This window comes from Melanotaenia boesemani, chromosome 11 (genome assembly GCF_017639745.1).
Source record: "Melanotaenia boesemani isolate fMelBoe1 chromosome 11, fMelBoe1.pri, whole genome shotgun sequence".
NCBI lineage: Eukaryota > Metazoa > Chordata > Actinopteri > Atheriniformes > Melanotaeniidae > Melanotaenia > Melanotaenia boesemani.
The window spans coordinates 29,776,718-29,795,844 of NC_055692.1; the positions used below are offsets into that span (position 1 = coordinate 29,776,718).

General features: G+C 41.4%; 1 protein-coding gene across 3 annotated transcripts in view; it reads left to right on the forward strand.

The window, feature by feature from the left end:
* Positions 1–19,127, forward strand: part of cux2b (cut-like homeobox 2b) — an 83,264-nt gene that overhangs the window by 52,530 nt on the left and 11,607 nt on the right. For all 3 annotated transcript variants that reach the window (XM_041999696.1, XM_041999697.1, XM_041999698.1), the window contains exons 4-7: positions 6,692–6,770; positions 17,903–18,043; positions 18,184–18,343; positions 18,718–18,797. In XM_041999696.1, coding sequence (XP_041855630.1) covers positions 6,692–6,770; positions 17,903–18,043; positions 18,184–18,343; positions 18,718–18,797 — 460 coding nt within the window. The remainder of the gene's footprint in view (positions 1–6,691; positions 6,771–17,902; positions 18,044–18,183; positions 18,344–18,717; positions 18,798–19,127) is intronic.

A 19,127-nucleotide genomic window follows, 5' to 3' on the forward strand; every position in this document is an offset into this window, starting at 1 on the left:
TCAAGGGCAGCTGTTTTCAATGTGTCCCTGCTGCAGCACACCTGACTCAAATTAATGGGTCAATAAGAGGCTGGTGCAGAACTTGACTACAAGCTGTTGGAGAACTAATTAATTTAAATTAGGTGTGTTGCAGCCAGGAAAAATCTATAACCTGCAGGACACTGGCCCAGGAGGTCCAGATTTTGTGAACCCTGGTCTACAACATGCAAATTTCAGTACCTTGTGAACAGACATCATTGCTGATCAGCTATAACATAAGAGCCTATCTAATAATGAGTAGGTAGGTAGGTCCTTGGGTGGGCCTCTTTAGTCACATTAAGATTCCATTCGATTACGATTCAGATGGCTGCGTTGCGATTATAAAGCGTGTGGCGTGTTTGACTGCCACTACTTTCTGAGTATTTTCATATTTGTGGTGAAAACATGGAGCTGCATCAAATCCTTGTATAATGCTTTCTAGTCTGCTTCCTGTATTTGGTTCACTTGAAGCGAACAGAGGCCTACAATTGTAGGTGGACCAGAGTTCACTTCTTGATCTGCATCAGAGTTCTTCTGCACACTAGCACTCATCCAGACGAAGCTGACTTTTTCTGACCAGTGAGGGAAGTTGATGATATGGGTTCTGGGATGTGAGACCCCAGATACCATTAGATCAGTATCTGGGGAGTTTTCAGATAGGGGACTGGTTTAAAGGGAGGCTGGTTTGCAGAAATTTGTAGGTTGCATGTGTTGAAGTAACAACAATGTAAATGCCAGGATGTAGGTTTTCGCATTGCAGTGTAACAAGATGAGTTGTGTTTCTCACCTTATTTGCAGTTTTAATTTCGTGGTTGATGCATGTTGTCATTAATATAAAACTAGCTGTGTATTGGCAATAATAAGCTTTCAAGATATCATAATAGGATCAACTATATAGCATAATTCAGCTTACTGCTTTACTATTCACACAGAAAGCACTCAGGGGTTTTAGCAGTTCAGACAAAATAAGCTGTAAATATCTCTAGGTTCTTTTGTAGTGGAATGGCTGCTTAGCTCTTTAGGTGATGTTAATGGGGTTACAATCATAAGGCTATAAGTTTTGTTCTCATTCAGAGCTTAGGGTCCTTTATTTCAATCCCCTGCTTGATTGCTTGGAAGGACCTCCAGTGGCTAATGGCTGTAGGTTGTTCAGATCTTGATTAGTCTGTGTTTTGAGTATGTTTACTCACACCCTGCATATCCTAAGACTGTTTCTGTGTCTAAGTTGCATTTTTTTTACAGCCTTGGCTTTTATTTGTGTATGTGTGTTAAGTGCTAATTAGCATGTTAGCATGCTTGCACATTGAAGTAAGTTGGAGCGTAGGCTCAATCTTAATCTTGTTAAACATACTCATTCAGCATTAACAACATTGAGAGCAAACTGACATTTGAGTAGCATGACTGCGACAAATGATAGCCTGACTTCCAGTGCTGTACCAGTTGTTAAAAACAATACAGTCTTTCAGAATGTCTCCTTGAGGGACTTTTCTCCTAAAAATTTCTTTACTGTCATTCATTGTACCATTCAAACACAGGTACCCCCCGACCCCCACCCCTGGTAAGGCCTTCAGGCTACCGTGAGTCAAGTTGCATTTTCACTTTTAATTTGTCACTACATCGTTGTGTAGTCACACGAAGAGCAGATAACTGGTTCAAAAGAATATTGGTGTGGTCAGCTTTGGCCATTTATTTGGCTGAGATGGCAGCTCTGCAGAGGCTGAGTGGCGGCGGCGTCAGTCTGTTGTGAGCGCAGCGTGTTGAGTGACACGCACCACTGATTGGAATTGACACAGCGACGAGATGTGTGTCAGTGCTCTGACTGCTCATCTCACCGGGCATCCAAAGACGGCCACAGCCACCGCCATGCTGCCACCACCGCTCCGAGATGGGTGTCACCATGATTAAATCTGCCCTCAAACACGGGCCGTGTGCAGCGTACATGTGCCTGAGAACAATTTGCTGTGTGTATTTGAACGCCTCTGAGCTCAAGTGTGTGCATGTGTATGTGGGTGTACATAAGTCTCTCACCATCCAGACTGTATTGCAATAGTGTTTACCTCTGCCCCTCTCCTCCACCCACTCATCAGTCACTCCTCACCATCTCATCACTCAGCTCCTGCCTCTCCTGTGAACTTACACTCAAAGCAAAAAAATAAAAATGTTGATGTTGGGAGCAGTGACAGCTGCAAAAGTGCTGGGTGGCACAGCTAATATATGATCTTCTCACTGCTTCTCAATGGAAAATTACAGTTTTGAATTTGCTTTTAACAAACAGCTGTTGAAATATCTGTCTTAAAAAGGCAAAGTGGTAAAATAACGACCATATTTTACCCCATTTTCTTAACACTTACACAAACAGCCAGGACTGAGCATTTGTCATATAGCCATTCCTCTAGAAGATCTTATGACAGGCAGTGTTGTGGTGGTGGGCTTTCCCACTGTTTTGTTCTAATAAGCATGGAGTGGGACCAGGGTTGTTGTGACATCCTGTCAGCCTGTGGGCTGGACTGCTGCTCAGTGAGCAACACAGTGGGATGGACTCCCAATGATTGTGCACTGACCTTTGCATCATGGGGAAGATGACAGGTAATTTAAAGGCCTCAGGGACTGTGGAACCATACATTTGCTGTCCCCGAACCACCCACCGCACCGACCACATTCACCTTGAGATGGAGGCAGTGGATCCATAACTCCTGCATATACATACACATACATATATGCAGAAAACTGAGAATTAAAACACCGCATACACCGCGGCAGGGACACATGCATGTGCAGATATGCATTCACACATTTATTTGCACACACTCAGAATACAATCTACCTTGACACCCGCCCAACACCCCTTTCATTGTTGCACACTCTAATCACCTGCATCATCACAACCCATCCTCAAACAACCAAATCACAAGGGGTGGCAAACTGCTAAGGCAGAGGGGGAAAGCGATGATTTAGAGTGATAATTGCATAATCACCAGTTGTGATAATTGTAATTGATGACTGCATAATTGCTAATTGCGCTCTTTCTGGGAGTCTCTCTGTCTCTCTCTCTCTATCTGTTCATTGCTCAGTAGCCTTTTACTCTGCCCCTCTTCTTCAGTCTGGATTTTTTTTTCTCCTCCATTTATTTCTCTCTCACCAACACATGCTAGCTTGTTTGAATGCACACACAGACTCACTAGAGGGTACTGTATGTATTCTCAATGGCTTATCAGTAAGTATTTCCCAGCGGGCCTGTCCCAGAGGCTGTGCTCTGCCCACTTTGCTTCAGTGAAGAGTTATGGAGGAGGGCTAACAGGTTTCCTTTGTCTGTCGCATGCTACTGTGCTCCAGGCTTTACTCCTGCTTGTAAAATCATCCTGCAGCCAAAGTCCATTCCCTCGGTAGCTGTATCCTTTATCACAAAAAGGGTGAAAACAAAGAATGTGCTGTGAGACAGAGCGAGGGCCAGAGCCATATTTTCCATCCAAGGAGAAGAGGAGATTTGGCAGTTTCAGTCTTACCTCAAGCCATAACTCTCCGTATAATGGCCCTTTCTTTCATTTTCTACCAGTGTGAGACTTGTGGCTCAAAAATCTGCTTCATTGGTAGTGGATTACCATGGACATAAAGATGACTCTGTGTTCAGCACAATATTATGCACAACACTTCAAAGTGCTTTGATAGCAATGGTGGGTTGAGAGGGGGGATATCTGTACACAGAGCGGGCACCAATGTGAGAAGACATCAGACAGGCGTGTGATTGATGTCTCTGCTAGCGTCTGTAGGCAGGTTAATGGTGTGATTGTGGAGGTAATCTCCGTGTTCTCTCGTTAAAGGATGATGGAGGGCCAGGAGACCCTGCATGTCTTGGGAAGATGAAGCCATAGCTGTTGCCTTGCAGAATCTCGAGCTCTCTACATATGCAGTTGGGTGCCTCATTTGATGTATATGCTTCAAAGGAAGGTAGACCAGCCAACAGACTGTCTGCGAAAAGCTGATTATCAGTGATAGGTTCAGTCACACCAGTGTAGTGGCCATGTAGTTGAGGTGTAAGTTCGGGCTGGAATTAGTCTTAGTGTCACAAAGTACTGTTGGTTTACTTGCTGTCACATTGAAGAGCATGGGTTTGTTATTGGCTGGAAAAAAAGCTGTGTTTCATCAAACTGTTCCTCACTGTTAAAACAATGCAAAAATCCAAACAGTCTTATCAGTGGGGGATAAAGCACAGCTATGAGGATGTACTCAATACTTAAAGCTGGAAACAGCGTTTATGATGCATACTATTAACACACATTTTAACAGTTTATAAACCTACATGGCAACATTTATGTTCTGGAAGAGGGAGAGATGGGTGGGGTGTGGGGTGTGGGGTGTAGATGAAGATAGGTGAGCTTAAATTGGGGTAGAGCCGAGTAAAACAACAGCATTGTGTAGCAGGGAGCTGTCTGTGAGCTGCAGACTATTGCATCTGTATTGATTCGGCTCCAGCCTTTTCCATTTTCCATGAACTCCTCTGAGCTGCTCCAAGTGGGAGTGATGGGGGAGATTTGTTTGATCTTTATGATATTTCTTTAAACATGATGCTGTCGTTATGCCTCCCAGGGGAACACACCAGCCATTTCCAGTAAATCAAAGGCTTTCTGTCTCTCGCTATTTTCCACACACCTTATTTATAACCCCACTAAAAAGCCCCAACACACTGCCACCATTCTCATAAGTGTTTTCAGCCTTTGCAAAATGAATGTTTTTCAAGTGCAGCTATACTGATGAAAAGCAGCTAGGCTCAAACATACCACACTTTTGGCCCCTCTTTTGTGGGGTATATTGAGCTTATCTGATAGAAGCTGTAATCAGCAGTGACAGAGATGTCATGGACAATAGATGATGATAATTTAAGTTCTGTCTGCTCCGAGAATGGGAAGGGGGTTTATTTGAATAAGCTTGATCGGATTTACTTAGTAAAGCAGAGGACATTGAGAGAAAGCTGCAGTGAGTTCTCTGACTTTTAGACGTCAGGTCTTAGCGGGAGCTTGGAGCAGATCAACCCACATACCCACTAGTGCAGGTGCCCTCTCCATGGGGCCAGGTGGTGGTTAATTCACTTTCTTTGTCCCTCCTAATGAATCGTTAATTGGTTTGCATCACCTGCAGAGTCGAGGATAGCAGGTGCTGAGTGCTGCTGGTGATGGCGGCCACTGGCGAGCATCCTTATACACGCCAGCATCAACATTTAACCGGCCAAATGTCACCTTGCAACATGCAGCAGCTTGGCAGTTAAACGGGGAGAGTATTGTCATGGTTGTCTCTGCCTTTGTACAGCAAAAATTCAGCCTCTGAAATGTTCTCTTTTTGCACAAGTTCTGAACTTTTCAGTATTTGTTCATTTACACAGAAGACTTGCAGCATTGTTTGATATTTCTGCAGCTCTTCTTTATTTCTGTGGTGCTAGGCTAGGAATGTAATAATAGTGTGAAAAATTCTGTTGTTGTAAATACTTGAGTGTGTAAGAGATTACCCGATTTCCAGAACACATTTAATGTGGCACACTTATTCAATGTTCATACTTTTTTATATTTATGTTTTACAGTTTCAGAATGCACCTAGGAAGGTTTAGTCAGTCTGCATGGTCAGTTAAAACCCCTTCTTGGCAAGTATAGTGTTTTAATTCATTTTTGGGGGGATTTTTACCCACTATAAACTTTAATCTTTAATGCATCTCAAAATCTAGATGACTCATATCTACACTTAATTAATCTAGATTGATATATGTTGATAAAATCCATCTAGATTTTGAGATGTGAGGATTTTTATCATGTTATAGAGGCAATCCCTAAACATATGAAGCATGTTTTTATAGATGCTGTAATATTTTCTTTTAGAATATGCTGATATTTAATTGTTTCTTGCCCTTCTTGGGGTAGCATTTAGCTCAAGGATCCCCAGCTCTAGTCCTTAAGGCCCACTGTCCTGCAGACTATTGATGTTTCCCTGCTTCATCACACCTGACTGAAATGAATAGGTCAATAGCAGACTTGTGCAGAGCTTGTCAAAGATCCATTTAATTTGAATCAAGTGTGTTGCAGCAGGAAAACATCCAATTCCTGCAGGATAGTGAGCCTTGAGGACCGGTGTTGAGAATCACTAGCTCTATTGGTTAAGTGGCCACCCTAAGTACAGAGGCTACAACACAGGCTGCCCAGGTCGAAATCCTGGCCTGGAGCCTTTGCTGCATGTCAATTCCCGCTCCTTGACCCCCCTTTTAGTAGAGCCTTTTGTCTCCCTTCTTCTGTTGATGAATGAAATACGATATTGGTTGCAGCACAAGCTCAAAACATGATCAGTCCACCCCCATGCTTTACAGTTGGAAAGGTGCATCTTTTTTCCTGCAAACACATCACATCCGCTTCTACAGTCCATTAGCCCTCAAAATAGTTTGGATGTTCATTTGCAAACTTATAGTGCTGAATTTTTGTGCCAGTTAAAAGGAAAAGTTTTAATAAAGATGACTCTCACATTAATTGAATTTTTTTTTCTCTAACTTAATGCTTTTTGCAGATCAGCTACTCTTCTGCTCTCCTAACCAGTCAAATGACCAGAAATCTTGATTAAAGCTAATAAAATATTAGCATGCCTCTGAATGCCAGAGCTATGTCAGTCTATCTTTACCTTAATGGCATGTTCTCCCCTGCAGGTGGTTGCTCTGAACAAGCGCAGTAAGGAGGCAGAGTCTGCATTCTTGGGAATCTACAAACAGCTTATCGAGGCCCCAGGTGAGTCTCCAGCTAAGACCAGAGATGTGCAACTTCACAAACAACACCACCAAACTTACTAACATTACTCCTTGAATTATCTTTCCCCTTTTGAAGATCACTCTTCGAAGATCAATTCCCTCTTAAACACACCACTATGAGTGGACCACACATCTCGGTATACTCACAGTAAATGAAAATATGAGACATTACAAACAAAACAAAAAGTCATTTTCTTGCCATAGATACGGGGAATATGGCACAACAGCACATGGATATAAGACACATAAAGCCCTGTAGCCTGTGACTCTTATCTATTTTCAAAGTCTGCAATCTCAGAGTTGCTTCCAAAACTCTGCATGAGGCCACTTCAAAACCCAGCGTTGGTCCTTGAGTGTAGCCTGGCTGAGGAGCATCACATCCTTGAGGAGCTCTGGTGTTGATTGTGGAGGGCCAATTAAAATCCCAACTGAAGTCTGCCTGTGCGCGGCACACAGGCCTGATGAAGCCAATGGGGGAAAAGGGGGGGAGAAAAAAAGGGGCAAAGACAGTAAGTTAAGGGGAAGTGAAGATATATTATGTGTTTATTTTAGCGCCGGGGCTCATGTACTGTATTGCTCTTTGTTGCAGGAGACGGCGGTAAAGCGCAGCCCAATCTCCGTCTAGATCAGAGAAACACTTGTGGCAGGAGTAGAGAATGCTGTTTACAGATTCAATGAATACAAGATAAAAGTCTGCGTCAGAGAAATAGCGACGACGGCAACTGACTTTTAAAGGTCTCCATTTTTCCTTGAAGTCCCCTGCTTGATATTGCACCACCACACACACACACACACACACACACGCATACATACAAAGGCACACACTTACTCACTTTGAATGGAGTCATTTCCTTGATAAGAAATACTGTTCTTTGAAGATGTATTCAGTTTGATTTTGTGGCCTATACCTTTTAGATCAAGACCTTAATTCCAGCCCAGGAGCATTTTTGTGGGATATATTTTGTCACAAACCTCTTACAAGGACCAAATCGAGTCAACTTAGTATTATATTACGTTTAAGAGCAACAGTTTTAAATAAAAGCAAAGGCCATGGGCATCCAACATGTAAAGAAAAGAAAAGATTTATTCTCAATATCCTAAAAATCTTTCCCTTTGTGTGTGGACACACGGTGTATGTATTTGCACATGTTCTATTTGTGGTCATTACATCGAATGCAGAGGGGCAAAGACTCAAATATCAGTTTACATTAGGTGATGTGGCACAGCAGCTACCCACCTTCATATAACCTTACAGAAGGAGGACCCTGTCTTTATTTATCACTTCCAACCATTCTGTATGAAATGAATAGAAAAGGTCAGAAAGCTGTCTCTAAACAACACCCAGCCAGCACTCATTACTTCAAGACATGATTACATTATGTAATAAGTCAATGTAAAAAGGTGTGATATATTATCACTTACAGTAGAAATAGTTAGATTAGCTCTACTTTAGATTTCATTATGATCAGTGTGCTTCTCATCAGTATCAACTTAGTTGTATGAAATGCAGGTGTTTGGTAAAAGTAAAGCATCAGGCTGATGGAAAGTCTCGTGGTCTGTTCACATTTGGTGTTATCATGCATTCTGGGTAAACTGATCACAAGTGGGAAGCTCTAAGTATGCGAGTTAACACCTGGTACTACAATCTGTCCTCACATACGTCTTGATCAGATCTCAGTCACCCACTCTGTATGCAAATAAAAATGTAGCCTCTGTCACACACAGTCATCTGCAGAACATCTACAGTCCTTGTGATGGTTCTGTAAAGTGATCATTATTCAGATGTTAACCCTTTGACATTCCAGTAGGTCACATGCAGGACACTGTGGGTGTTCCTGCGAGATTGCAGGAATGCCAGGCGGTTAAAAGTGCATCGAAGGTCAATGACGGGAAACTTAATACATCATTGAACCACTGATATCTCATCACTTTACTAAAATAACTTTTTTATTCTCTTTGAATGAGCCATTTATATCTTCTTGGATCCACATACTTGGCAGCTGCCGTCTTTGTCCAACCTTTTTTACTGTTTCATCTATGAACTGTACTGGTTTTGTCTGACAGTTGCTTGGGATGAGTAACACCTTAAATGGCCCATAGAGAAAGATGGTACACATGTACACAGTGTTGAAGAAGTTACAGTCCAGTGTTACTGGAACCACTCGCAGATGAAAACATGTTTATGTCTTGAAGAGTTTTGGCCAATGATGCCCACCGTCCATTCACAATTATGCTTGGCATTTAAAGTCATTGCTATGCTCATCTTTACCACTAGATGTCAGTAATTCTTACACACTGGACCTGTAACATATTTCAGAGTCACCTGAGTCAATGTATGACAAAGAAGTGTAAAATGTATGATCTTAAAGAGCTCAGCACTAATAAAGACACATACACACACACACACTCTCTGAAGCTTTTAACCCCTGAAATTCTGATGGCTCATAAGCGGACCATTGGCTATTTTCTCCATAATGTCTCTGTATATATGAGTGGTTACACATCTAAAACACTGTTGGAAAGCTCCAATTCTTGTGATTTGATTGATGCTGAGTTTTACTTTTTTAAATGATGCAGTGAAAATGGCAAGTACTATCAATTCCAACAACCGTTGCAACATAAGTGACCTGGTAACCCACTGATATTCCAAACAAAACTGTCTCATTCATTGACAAGGGTTCCATCAATCCAATCCAATTAAACTTTTAAGCTACAAAAAACAATTTCTTCATTGTTTTTCCTCAGATTACTGTTGCATAATTTCAATTGAGCAGGTATCTGTCAGTCATCTTTCACATTAGAGGTCCAGTCTGCATGTAAACACTTTTCATACAGCAAATTGTCGCCTCACTTGAGACTGAGCTTCCATATCGTGTTTACAGGCTAGAACAGCTAACAAGAGCCTAATTTGAAAAAAAGCTCATGCCTCTCTTCTTCTCAAAGGCGGCTCCCAGGACCAACAGGACAGATCCGGAGCTTTGGTGCGGTGCTTGTAGCTGCTTTGTTCGCCATCACTGTAGAACCAGAGGTTTTCTCTGAATGATGCATACCATCAGTTTTGACACTTCTTTTAAGTCAGTGTTATTTCCTAGAAACTTGGCTGCTTGTGTGAGGTCACGTCAGTTTCCCAATTGGTTCTTTAATGTAAAAAGATGTAAAAGAAAACATCACCCAGAACAACTTTAAATGTGGACCGAGCAATCAGATCTGAATACATTATCAGTTAGTCATGGGGGTGTTCACACCTGAACTTTAGCATTGTCTACCTGCGATTAAATCACTCAGGACTTATAATCAGTCACTAAATTAGATGACTATTTATTCAAAGAAAGAAACATCAGTGTAAGTCTTTGTAAGAAAGCAAAAAAACAACTTTTAAAGAAGTCATGGAAGTTGCTGTGAGTAGGAGCGGTAATGTAAACACACTCAGTTTAATGTCAGCATTTAGCTACCTTCAAGGCTACCAAAGTCAGCGCAGTGTGTCGGGCTGTTGCAGTATTGTACCATTTGTACCATCTGTGAGTACAGCCTACAGTATTCTGCGTCTTTTTGTCACTGTACATCTTTCTGCTAGTGTCCAAGGTCACCCCCTCACACCCCACTTTTCCTGCCCACCTCTCGGTAGAATGGATGACTTCAGGTACACTGGAGGACAGTCATTTGGCTGTGGCCCTACTTTATTTCTCTCTGCCCCTCAAACACAACAGTGAGTTCCCCTCCATTCCTCCGACAAACGCTACACCTCATGTATTTTTAATCCTTTGACAGATGCAATTATTCTTTACATGCCATGCTCGTTAATCTTAATGCAGTTATTGCTATTCATGGCAAGACGTTTTTCCCTCCTATTATTTAGTTTAAAAGTGCCTCTCCCTCGATGTGTGTGTGCATGCACACAAAAGGCCGCCGGTCCAATCAGAGCAGCCCAACAGCAGAGTTAATGAATGCACAAGGCGAACAAGGAAAACCGGAGGAGGGGCACACACAGCATCAAATCAATATGTGACCTGTTGTATCTGTGGTTGTACTTAACATCTGGCTACATATACAAATAACATAAGCATTATAATCCAACACTTTAATATTTGTGTTTAATGGAAACTACAAAGCAACAGTAAACTCATAATACAGAAATAGAGCAGAGATGTGATTGATGTACTTTTTTTTTTTTCTTTTCATGAGGCCCTTAAGCCAAGATGTCAATCCACTGGAGTGTTTCATTAGTGTGCTATATTTTGATTTGACTGTGACATCTCCCCATGCTGCGCACGTAACTCCTACCCAGTACAGGGCTTGAAAGAGGCCTGTTAACAGTGTTTCCTTAACAATGTTTATATCACCTCCGCACAGTTTTGATCAGTGCATAATAAACACATCCTGATCACTGAACGCTCAAAAACAGTGGCAGCTTCTGCACAAATTTGAATCTTTTTCCCAGAGAAGCACCTGAGTTTCCCTGTTTTTTTTTTCTTCTTCTTCTTCTCCTCTTCGCCCATCTCGTTCTGCTCATTTCCTCCAGAGTGTGCGCGTGCGTACAAGTGACGTTTGAACGCCTGTGTTTGTTACCACCTCTGCGAGAGCAGCGAGGCCCTGTCGCCAGGGGCGTTGCCCTGAGACTGACACTCCAGGTGTTTGCTCTTTCTCGCCTCCTCGCAGTATACACACTCATCCCTCAGGATCCACCCTACTCCCCCTCTCCTTTAGAACACATCTCCTTTTATCTGAGCGGGAAGCTCACTCAGACTTTGTGAAGATTCTGATCTGAATACACCCCTTTAAGTGTGTGTGTGCATGTGCACAAGTGGGGCCTACGGCATGTCTGAGTAGTATGCACATGTCTATGTATGTGTGTTAATGATAATATTATGACAACAGTGCTTGCTAGTGGTGACCACCAGTACTGCGTATAGAGCACTAGATCAAGCTTCCTTTAACATTTTTCCCTCATAAAGGCAGATATCGTCTTATTATGAGATGAATATGGGTGCCGTCTGTGTTCACAGAACATGTTTCTATCAGCTATAAAATTTCCTGAACAGAATGCAATGACCCTAGTAATTCACAGCCATTCAGATGCATAAAGAATAGCTGTCCTTCTTCAACAGCCCCACATACAAATGCAAGCACTGGCAAGGGAGGCCTGCGAGGCACAGCGAGCCGGCTTTATTCTAATTGTGCAGCTGAGTACCTACAGTCAGGATGAGAGTGGAGGAGAAGTGCTTTGTGCATTTGTGGCAGTCTGTTGAAAAATAAGGGCATATAAAAGCTGACGGAAAATGAAAGCTCTCTGGGCGGGACGAGATTATGCACAAGTGATTAATAAGAGCAGTAATAAACAAAGGCCCAGGAGATGTTTGAGGTGCTTAATAATGCATTATGTTCATAAAAGAGCCGGGCCTCTCCAACTGATCCCTGTGGAGTGGGAGACCCCAGAGGGACCAGGAGAGAGTGCGCTCTTTAAAGACAGCAGCTGTGTGTGTGTGTGTGTGTGTGTATAGGAATGTCTGTATGTGTGTGTACCATTTATGCAGGGGGAAAAAAAGATGACAGACAGATGCCTTTAATGATTTTAATGAATCTAGATTTGACTGCATTTTTAATAAATAAGAATGGAAAGGTGGTGCTTTTTTTGCAGTGAAGTTTTGTTTGGATGTCACTGGCATTTCTTTTTTTCACTGCAGCGTCTTGTGTTAATTTTAAATGCTGCCTCGCTCTACTCTTTGTTTCTTGACTCTAGTCTTTGTTGTGAGCTTTAAAATGCCTCGGTATTGATGTCATTCCATCTTTGTCCTTCAGTCTGTCAAAGAGAAGACATGGAACAGCGATGAAAAAGCGCAGGTTAAAAAGTTTTCCTTTCAGCTTTGTTTTGTTCACACACAAAAGCCACCGCTTCCCACAATCTTGCTTTCTCATTCCACCTATCTTTCTTTTTTATTTTAGTGTTTTCTCACTACTTCTTGTGCATCAAGGTGAAGTGAGACTTCAGTTTGTCATCTGAATATCAAATACTTGATGTTTTAAAATATGCCACAAACAGAGAAAAAAAATGGTTCTGAATTTGTTGCAAGCAGTTTGTGTTTCTTTTAATCAAAACTATTCTTTGACAGGCTGAAGAAGATAGGCAGCGTTTTTCCCCCCTACATACCTTATAACATTTCACATTGTTTGTGAAGGTGAAAGTAAAAGTGTTTTGTCAACCCACTTTTTGGCCCTTGACAACAGTATTACAGCAGTGTTACTGTTTATTGCAGCAGCAACATCAGAGCGTGTTTATGGACCTTGAAGTCCAGTTAGAGCAAAAAAAAAAAATTAAAAAAAAACAAAAAAAACAAGACTGTTTTGAATGAAAAGAAAAAACCTTGGAGCACAGCCTTGTAAATTAATTTGTTCGTGTTGTATGATGGGAACACAGCTGGCCTCATTAACATGCGCACAACAAATAATTATAGCGTTTTTTCTCTCTTCAGCCAGCCAGTGCTCGGCTAATGGGCTTGCTGGGTTAATTATGTCAGAGCGTAATTACACAGGGCCCAGGGAGACATAATGGTGCACCCTACTGCGCCCACACCGCCTAATGATGGTGTATCGCTGACAGGGCCAAGACGGACCGCCCCGACACACCTGCTTGTCTTGGCGCAAAACACCCTCTTCCAGCCCCCACTCAGAGAGACACACATCCCGGACCGGTGCACCTTCTTCCCTGGTGCGTTCCCCTGCCCTCCCCTCACAGTCTGCTGAGCCGTCCAGCTTCTAGCCGGCTTTGAGTCCCAAGGGTTTACCCTCAAACAGTAACTGCCTGCTGTTTTGAGAAGTGCAGTTTGTGTTGTAGCTTTTAGACGACAACTCGGTGACCACAAAGAGGCAACCACAGGGTGGTAGCATCATTATTGCTCAGCCGAGGTGATGAAACTTGTCATCAATGCAGAAATAACAAACAAGTTATGCAAACTTCTGCAGTTTGGTAGACAGTTATGTTCTTTATTAAAAAATTTAAAAAAAAGTTTTGGCTGCTCTACTTGGTTTTAATACTGGAATTTTTAATGCAACCATTTTAAGTTTAAAGATGGTCAGAAAGAAAAGTCCTCCAATGCAAGTACCTCTGTCTACTTTCATTATATACAGTGGTCACTGTTGATTTCTTGTGAATACAGGGATTTAATCTACATAAAAAGATCAGACTTTTACTCATGCACTTTTTAAGATACTTGGTTGAAAATGCAGCATTTGATAAGAACCTCTTATTGGATTAAATAAAGTTTAGCTCTCCACTTTTATAAAACTCATTTCAGATTGAGGTCTGTGATTAACCTGAACACATCCATCATAATTTTCTGCTCTGTATATGTGAATATTCTTGTTTCATGTTCATTTTCTACATCATGTTCAAAAGGTCAACAGAATGTTTTAGCCCCAAAATGATCTAAAAACCAAAGTACAACCTTTTTCTTATGCAGGTGTTAAAATGATGTTAATGAAACCTCAAAAGAACAATGCATGACATATTACAGAATCATTATTTTTTTAACAAAAATTAAATGAAAATACAATAATTCTGTGTTAAAAACTAAATAAACGTCAGATTTAACAGACTGAAGAACCACCTTTACCAGCGGTAGGTTGAGGTAACTCTTTTCTGTGTAGCTGTAGCTGTTACTTGCATTGTGGTTGGCTCAGTGGGTAGAGTGGTTGTCTTGTAGCCTGAGAGTTTCCGGTTCAATCCTCGGCCTGTCAAACTCGTGTCGAGGTGTCCCTAAACAAGACACCAAACCCAAAATTGCTCCTAATGGGTTGTGGTTGAGCTCCTTGCATGGCAGCTTCCACCATCAGTGTGTGAATGGGTGAATGTGATGTGTAATGTAAAGTGCTTTGGGCATCATACAGATACAGTAAAGTGCTATAAAAATACTGACCATTTACCATTTGTGTATTTCAGCCAAGCTTTAACCTCATTTTAATTCCAGAATACTTTGGTGTACAGAAAAGTTCCTACAAGGTGTCCAGGTCCTGTTGCTGTAAAACAGGCCCAAATCATCACCCTCCCCCTCTATGCTTTACAGTTAGTACAAAGTGTTTATGCAGCTATGGTGTCACCAAGCGTTGTACTGTGTATTATAGCTAAAGATTTTGACTTTGGTCTCATCTGTCCAAAGGACATCTTGTGGTTTGTTTAGGTGCAGCTTTGCAATTTAAGCCATTTCTGCCATGTTCTTCACAAGCTTTTTCACTTTTTTTTTTTTTTTTTGGAAACATAGCTGAGGCCTGGAGTGTATGAGATGTAGCTCTAAGGTTTTTTGCTGCTTCTCTGAGCATTGCATGTTCTGATCTTTCTCAAAATGATAAAATCGCTGGAACGTCCACTTCTAGGAAGATTGATAGCTGTCTTAAAGTGTCTTCCACTTAGAAATAGTTTTTCTTTTCTTTTAAATGATTGTATTTTCATTGCCACTATATTTTTTTCTTATTGAGTTAGGAAGGAAGGAACATGTAAACACAGCCTATTATATGACGTGGTACTTTGTTTAAAGCTGCGGCTCTATAACAAGCTTGTTCTTCATTAGGCAAATTGTTTGGAAATGGTATTATAACCTTTTCCAGAAGCAAATTTGACTAACTAAAGATCATTACTGATGTCTTTCCTGTGTGGCATTGTGTGCTCTAGATAACAAGCAACCAAAACTTCTGCTTTAATAAGACATGCTCACACTCATGATGATCAGGTAATAAAGTGTATTAGATTAGCAGCACCTGTCAGCTGTTTCACCTCTTATTTCCAGTTGAAGCAGATTGGATGTACTTAGTTTTTACTAAATGTTTCTGCATTTTGTCTAATTTTTATTTTTAAATATCTAATATTTAATAGTAATAATATTATAGTAATGCTATATGTTGTAATATTTATATGTGGTTTAGTAATATTTAATATGTTTGTTAAACTGAGACTTCTATTAGAAAACTTGACAATCTCCAGGTAATTTTTTTGTTATTATATCCTGAAATGTAAAACCTTAGAAGAGTGTTTACTTTCTTTTTTACATGAATGTATCTGGTAGCATGGTCAAGATTCCTGTGCATATCGACTTGTATTCACCAGAGAGAAAGATGTATTAAATGTTCTGTAATTTATTAGCTCGAGCGAGCTGCTGTTCCCAATCACTTACCGTGACCTCGGAGCAGACATCCACTCATCCATAATTAAGATAAGGGATGAATTAAAAAATTACACCAATTTATTTGCACAGTGACTGTTGTGACTTGGTGTACATAATACTTTATTAGCTACAGTTGGTGGTTGATAGGAATGTGAGCTCTAAGGTTAGTGCTGGATTTCTCTTTCAGGTTTTATTTGGTGGATTTAGTGTCAGGTCTGCTTCAATGAGAAGCTCCGCTGCTTCTTATGAGCTACATCAATTAGTTGCTCTATTTTCTAAAGTTATAAGCAGATTTCCTGGACTCCTCCAGTAACTGTAGATCCCGGCTCCTTGGAGAATATCCCTACTGCTCCACTTTGATGGGGGTTAATTTTGTATACAGACTTAAGTTATATCCCTTCACTTTAAATTTGACTTTACTTTACTCCCCTGCCACTGATTGATAATCCTGGCTTCTCCATGTGTGAGAGATCCCTTACTATAATCTCTGTCCTTTGATCATTAAAAGTTGAAAGGATATATGGGAAAGAGGCTGATAAAGTGATTTCTGTGACAGAGGGTCGATGGAATAGCAGTGCTTTAAGTCATCCTGTTTGTCTTAGAAGAGCTGTGCTCTTAATAGTGATGTCCCTTGTGACTGATGCAATAGCTCCACAGTTGGTGTAACAATGAATGCAGACAACGTTTGACTGTAAACGGTCCTGGGAAAAATAGTTCAATCAATTAAATGGCCCAAAATGTTCATCTGATGAAAATGCAGATATAGCAAGCTGCAATGTATCACCAGGATTTCAACAAATTGCACGTTGCAGAAGTTTTAGCTCCCTGAGGAGCATTTGTTGTCGTGGCCTGCCAGCTCAGAGTTTGTGTTCCCTCAGTGGCATCTGGCAAAGTTTAAATGTCTGTGGCTTCAACTTCTTATGAAAAGTCACTTCAGTCAGTGCCCATACTGAAGAAGGGATCCAATTGGGTTCCACACAGAAGTCTAAGATGAGTGGATGAAAGCTGTGGGAGAAAAGTTTGTGCAGCAAAGCAGCGATTTTCCTCTCCTTTTAGACTTTTGAAGGGTTGCTCTGTGTGTGTGTGTGTGTGTGTGTGTGTGTGTGTGTGTGTGTGAGAACTTGTGTGAATGTGTGTGTGCATGCGCATGGCTCCACACCTCGCCTCCCTCCTTGTCAAGGAGCTCCCCTGAGCTTCCTTCTCTGTGCTTTGGCACTAGAAGTCACCTCCTTTGGTGTTCGGCAGGCAGGTACACAACAGGAGCAGCTCTCTCTCTCTCTGAGCTGTTGAACTTTTCGGGAGGGGAAGAAAGGGAAGGGGAAGATTAAAAACAGCCCTGTGATGTGGAGTGCCGAGCTGCCTCCTGAGAATTCCTGGCATAATAATTTAAATGATCAAATGATACAGAGGAGACTTGTTAGCTGAGAAACAGCCTCCTAGTTGGCCCCATGGGCCCAGTGCTGCCGCGCATGCATTGCAAAACAGCTCCTCTGTTGTGCTAAAGAATCTCGCTTTTTTTTTTTTTTTTTTAACCCCCTTTTCAGGAGCAGACTTTTTCTCTACTTTGCCTAGGTGTATATTTGGTACTCCCTGTCACATATTTGTTGTAATCTTTTTGTCTTCTTTGCCATTAATCAGCATGGAAGAAGACTCATTAGATTAGATTTTTGTACACATGAAGGTTTAAGCAGCACTTGTGTCATTAGGTCCAGCCTGTGAAATTTTCAAAGGCGACTGAGTGAGGAAAGTCTAAGAGTCACTCTTTGGAAACAAGTCTCAGTGGAATAGTTCGCCTGGATTGAAACTGTGATGCTGAAAACTCTGTAATGCTTTACAGGCAGCGCACACAGTAAAACAGCTATTTTGCTTCTTTTTTTTTGTTTTGTTTTTGGAAGTAGGAATGTATGCATATCATACAGTGTTGGTAGTTCTTCTGCACAGATTTGTTTGTCTGTTTTCACAGATCCGGCTCCTGTGCTGGAGGCCTCGCATTCCCTGGAGGAACGGCTGCAGCAGCTTCAGAGTTCGGCTCCTGACAGCGAGGCCCTGGTACGAGAGATCAGTGGGCACTGGAAGAAACACCTGGAGTGCCTTGAAAAGACAGGTCAGGCCAAAAGTCTCCTCTTCAGGGGAGCGCTCAAGCTGCTGCTTTATTGCATGTCTGCAAATGATGCAGCAGGTCTTAAATTATATACTTAAAAAAATATGAAAAATGGAAAACTCATGTAAATTTTCATTACTCAGAGCCTACAGAGGACTGTCCAGCAGAAGCAGGTGCAGCCGTGAAAGAGGAAGCCTCAGAGTCCAGCTCTTTAGACCCCCTAATGACTCCTAACAGCACACCGGCTCCTGGAGCCCCCGCGTCCCCACAACAGAACCACCAGGACCGGGCCGAGGACCGAGGGTGAGAACCACTGTATTTCAATATAATGTTAATAAATAAATAGGATCAGTGGTTGTGTTTGTGATCCTGCTGAATGATTCTGCTTCATTAAATTTCTAGTCTTTTCTGACTATTTTAGTCAGTAGTGAGAATTCCAGTCATGGGAAGTGGTTAAGAAAATTAACCTTCATTATTCACATACTGCCTCTAATGTAGCTCCAAAGAGCGTCTAAAGATCACAGAAGGATTGTTTTTTGCTAACTCCACCATGCATCCTCTCACTTGGTTGGATGTGGTTGACGTTAACATATTTTTTCAGTCTCAAGGCTTTTTATTGTAGCTTTAAATCTGTGCCAATGATGTAGGGAAAGAACTGACAGAGTTTGTTCTCGTAGGGAGGAGGAGGAGAGCGCTGATGTTAGTTTGCCTGACAGACTATCAGAGGCCAAGGAGAAGATCAAAGTTCTGCATTCATGTAAGTACTTTAAACACTGGCGTGTACTGTAGCTGTTTAATTTAATTTCAGCCTATTAAACAGCCACTTCTTTTATAATTGCAGTATGGTGCCCCCTGCTGAAACACTCTTGCCCCACTGGTGCTTTGTTTACATGCATGAAAACTGAAATAGTCACTTTTTAGATTTGACTGTCTGAAAATTTAAGCTTCAGTAATTTGCTTCGCCTTGTTTCCTTGAAGTGTTTATGTTTAAATTACAAAAAAGTTCATTTTTGAACATGAAAAGGAGATTAATGTATCCTGAAAATGGAGAATCTGTAATACAACTTTAAGCTCAAAGTTCATGTGT